Source organism: Sphaerodactylus townsendi, unplaced genomic scaffold, assembly GCF_021028975.2.
Source record: "Sphaerodactylus townsendi isolate TG3544 unplaced genomic scaffold, MPM_Stown_v2.3 scaffold_59, whole genome shotgun sequence".
Taxonomy (NCBI): domain Eukaryota; kingdom Metazoa; phylum Chordata; class Lepidosauria; order Squamata; family Sphaerodactylidae; genus Sphaerodactylus; species Sphaerodactylus townsendi.
In genome coordinates this window covers 9,718-13,705 of record NW_025950792.1, presented here as the reverse complement: position 1 = coordinate 13,705, position 3,988 = coordinate 9,718, and the positions used below count along the sequence as shown (strand labels likewise).

Below are 3,988 nucleotides of genomic sequence, written 5' to 3'. Positions count from 1 at the left end.
CCTTTTTGGGCCATTTCAGGCTTCCCCCCATAGGCTTCAAAGACCCCCATCGCTAAATTTGAGCCGTGATTCAGCCCACTATCATCCTACTAGAACTACAGAGATACAAATTCTGCCCTCCTAAAGAACTACTAGGCTCACCTTCCAGTGACCTTCCTTGACTTAGCGTGCCAAAACTGCCGATCTGTCACCTAGTTGCCCAAGCTCAGCAAATGTTGCAGCCAGCCCATTTATCTTAATTGGTTCCTGTGCGGGATCCCAAGAAAACAAGCCAAGAAAGTTCAAACACAGGCAGTAGTTAATGATGCCAAGATGGCTTCCCTCTCTTCCTGGTTTAATTCTGGTGGGATTCCCTGGAATGTTGGTATCCTGAGGTGGCCGGCTCTGCCTGAATTTGAGATTTGAAGCAACATAAACTAGTTGCTTACAACAATAGGCCAGGGAAGGAGTATATATTAACTTTTTCATAAAGGAAAAGTTGTTAGGAAATCCCAACGGAAATCCCATAATGACATGATTAAAAATTATAATACAATATCGAATGGTACTTTTTGCACCTTATATAAACATAATTGCGCTGACCAGCATCCAAAATACATCACTTCATTCAGTACCACAGGTTGGGTGGGGGCAAGACGTTAGGGCTACAACATTCTGGGGTGCCAGAAAAGGTACCACTAGAGTATAGTTCTAATATTGTTTGTGTGCTTTTGTTTGATTTTAGGGATTGAAGTGTGTGTGTGTATGTGGAGGTGGCCCCAGTAGCCTCACTTTTTCTACTGGGGAAAGGCCCTGATCTCCTTACCAAGGTCCAGACCCAAGATCAGAGCCTCTGTTTCCCCCACAAAGTCTTTCTCAAGGCGCCTTTCATCTCTTTGTTCCTCAAGCTATAGATAAGTGGGTTGAGCAAAGGGGTCATCAGGGCATAGATGCAGGTCACCACCTTGCTGCTGCTTCCCGAAGCTTCAGGGACTACGTAGGTGGCCATGATGGACCCGTAGAAAAGGCTCACCACGGCCAAGTGTGAGCTGCAAGTGGAGAAGGCTTTTTGCCTCCCGGCAGCAGAAGGCACCTTTGCTACGGCCAGCAGAACTGCAGTGTAGGAGCACACGATGAAGAGGAACGTTCCGAAAATGGCAATCGAGCTCAGGCTGTAGAAGGTCGTTTCTGTGCGAGGTGCCGGCGTGCAGGACAAGGACAGCAGAGGGCCTGGGTCGCAGAGGAAATGGTCGAGAACGTTGGGGCCGCAGAAGCAGAGCTGGGAGATCAAAGCGACGGGTGTCAGGAACCACAGGAAGCCAGAGAGCCAACATGAAGCAGCTAGCAAATGGCCAAAACCTCTGAGACATAGGCACTGGGTAACAGGTGGGTGGCAGATGGCCAAGTGCAGGTCCAAGGCCATGGCGGCCAGGAGGAGGAAGCTCTGGTGGTTCCCATAGAAAGAAGAAGTAGGAGTGGAGAGCAGCCCGCGAGGAAGGATGGTTCGGAGAGAGAGGAGTCAAAATCAGCAGCATCCGTGGTATGTGGTTGTTACGCCAACACATCTCCAGCCGAGGAGGTTCAGGAGGATGTACATGGGCCGGCAGCTGAGGCAAGAGTCCCGGAGAATGGCCCATACGATGCAGAAGTTTCCCACAAGGGTGAAGGTGTAGCCGATGGACAGCAGAGAGGCCAGGACCAGGCGGAAGAGAGGTGAGAGGTTTAGAAAGCCCAAGAGGACAAATTCTGTAATCCTGTTGGTAGTGTTCACTGGGTCCAATGGCTGGTTGTCCCGTTGCTGTAACGGGCACAGAGAGGAAAATGATTAGCTTCCAAAAGGCATGGTGAAGCCCAGTAGTGGGATCCAAAAATTTTAGTAACAGGTTCCCATGGTGGTGGGATTCAAACTGTGGCGTAGTGCCAATGGGGATGGGCGGGGCATGTGACCCGGGCATTCGGTGGCCGAGGGCATTCTGGGGAGGCGGGGCTGTGGCAGGGCCTTGGCAGCTGCGCTGATCGCCAGGGCGGAAGCGAATACCTGCGGCGCGGAAGGCTGCCGCGGTGCACTCCTGCTAGACTGCTTCAAGTTCTGCGCACTACTGCTGAGAGGAGGGTGTAACTAAGGCCAAAATCACGTGGCAAAATCACCAGTGTGGCCTCTCTCGGCACACAAATGGTGGTAACCTACTCTCGGGAACCTGTGAGAACCTGCTGGATCTCACCTCTGGTGAACCCTAGTTGGAAAGCAAAGTCAGTGACTTCTTCTAGGGTCTTCTCCATCCCTGTCCCCCAATTACAGATGGGTGCATGCCAGCTTTCAGCTGATTCAGTGGTCAGAGTTCAAGGAGTGAGGAAGACATAATTATAATCCTTGATGCAGCAAGGGCGTTTCCATGTCCACAGGCATTATACTCTGAATTCTAGCTGCCAGAGGCATAGAACAGGGGGAATGCTATTATACTAATGCTGTGTTCATGGAGACATCTGTTGGAAACAAGAGGCTGGGTCAGATGGGCTATCAGGTAGCCTAGAAACAGGGACAGTTCTTTACATAGAATCATAGAGTTGGAAGAGACCACAGAGGCCATCAAGTCCAACCCCCTGCCATCCAGGAATGCACAGGCAAAGCACTCCTGACAGATGGCCATCCTGTCTCTGTTGAAAAACCTCCAAAGAAGGAGACTCTACCACTCTCTGAGGTAGTGCATTCCACTGTCTTAACAGCCCTTACTGTCAGGAAGTTTTTCCTGATGTTTAGGTGGAATCTCTTTTCCTGCATCTTGAACCCATGACTCCTGGTCCTGGTCTCTGGAGGCAGCAGAAAACAAGCTTGCTCCTTCTTCAACATGACATCCCTTCAGATACTGAAACATGACTATCATGTCATCCCGTAACCTTCTGCTCTCCAGACTAAACATACCCAATCCCCTCAAAACACAATGCTACACCCTACCTTTACGATCAATGTTCAAGGAGCAAGAACCGGAAAATAATTTAACAATGTGTCTTACCATATGTTTGGACTGATTGAAGGACAGCATCGGTCATAATTCCTTAACACTGGATCTAGAATACAAACAGATTGGTGTTGGAGGGGAAATACCATCTCCAGGTATCAGTCATCTTTGGACCGATTTATATGAGTTTTGTTAGGACAAAAGTTGCTTTAGATCCAAAACTGATAAGCTATTCCATTTGCAAAGGCAAGGTCTTTTTTTCTGTGGTGGCACTCAGACTATGGAATATCCACCCTCACCACATCATAAACTGTTAGTGGACAGACAGTCAAATGACACATGTCATAGGCAATTTATGATTGGACCTGAGGACATTTTTTCTTTAATATTAAAGGACTACCATGGGGAGTTGGGGGAGGTTTGGCTCGTAGTGGTACCCACATTTTGGTGAGCGTGCCCCTGAAGCTGCTGTCAGCATTAGCGTGTATACATGTGTGTGTGTGATCAAGTCAAAGCTGAAGCTTAGGTGACCAGTAGAGGTTCTCAAGACAAGCAACTAGAGGTGATTTTGCCATTGCCTGCCTCTGTAACAATTCGACTTCCTTAGTGGTTTCCATTGGAAATACTAACCGGGCCAACCCTGCTTAGCTTCTGAAATCTGATGAGATTGAGCTATCCTGGGCCATCAGTTCAGGACACTTATATCCTATGGGTCTATATAAAATAAAAGACACCATCTACCCCATGCAGGGCACAGCAGAAGGCTCATGCTGAGCTTTTGCGTGTGGCTGGGCATCTGTGTTCAGGAAAGAGCGAGAAGGGAGAACGTTTGGCTTTGGGGGATCCCATGTGTCCAGCAATTTGCAGAAAGAGGAGCAGGCAGGAAAAACACATAGCTTTGATATCCCTCTTTTTCTCTGCCTTTAAAGAGTCTCTCAAAGCAGCTGACTATCCACCCTTCCTCTCCTCCCCACAACAGAGATCTTGTTGAGGTAGGTAGTACAAGAGAGAGTTCGAAATATTAAGAGGATACAAAGAGAGTCCGGGAGAGG

The 3,988-nt window shown here is 48.7% G+C and overlaps 1 protein-coding gene across 1 annotated transcript; it reads right to left on the bottom strand.

Annotated features, from left to right (window-relative positions):
• Positions 1-823: 823 nt before the first annotated feature.
• On the bottom strand, positions 824-1,402 carry LOC125425491 (olfactory receptor 11H12-like). Its single transcript, XM_048483087.1, has one exon. It carries the CDS (start codon positions 1,400-1,402, stop codon positions 824-826), a length of 579 nt encoding a protein of 192 aa, XP_048339044.1.
• Between the last annotated feature and the right edge of the window lie 2,586 nt (positions 1,403-3,988).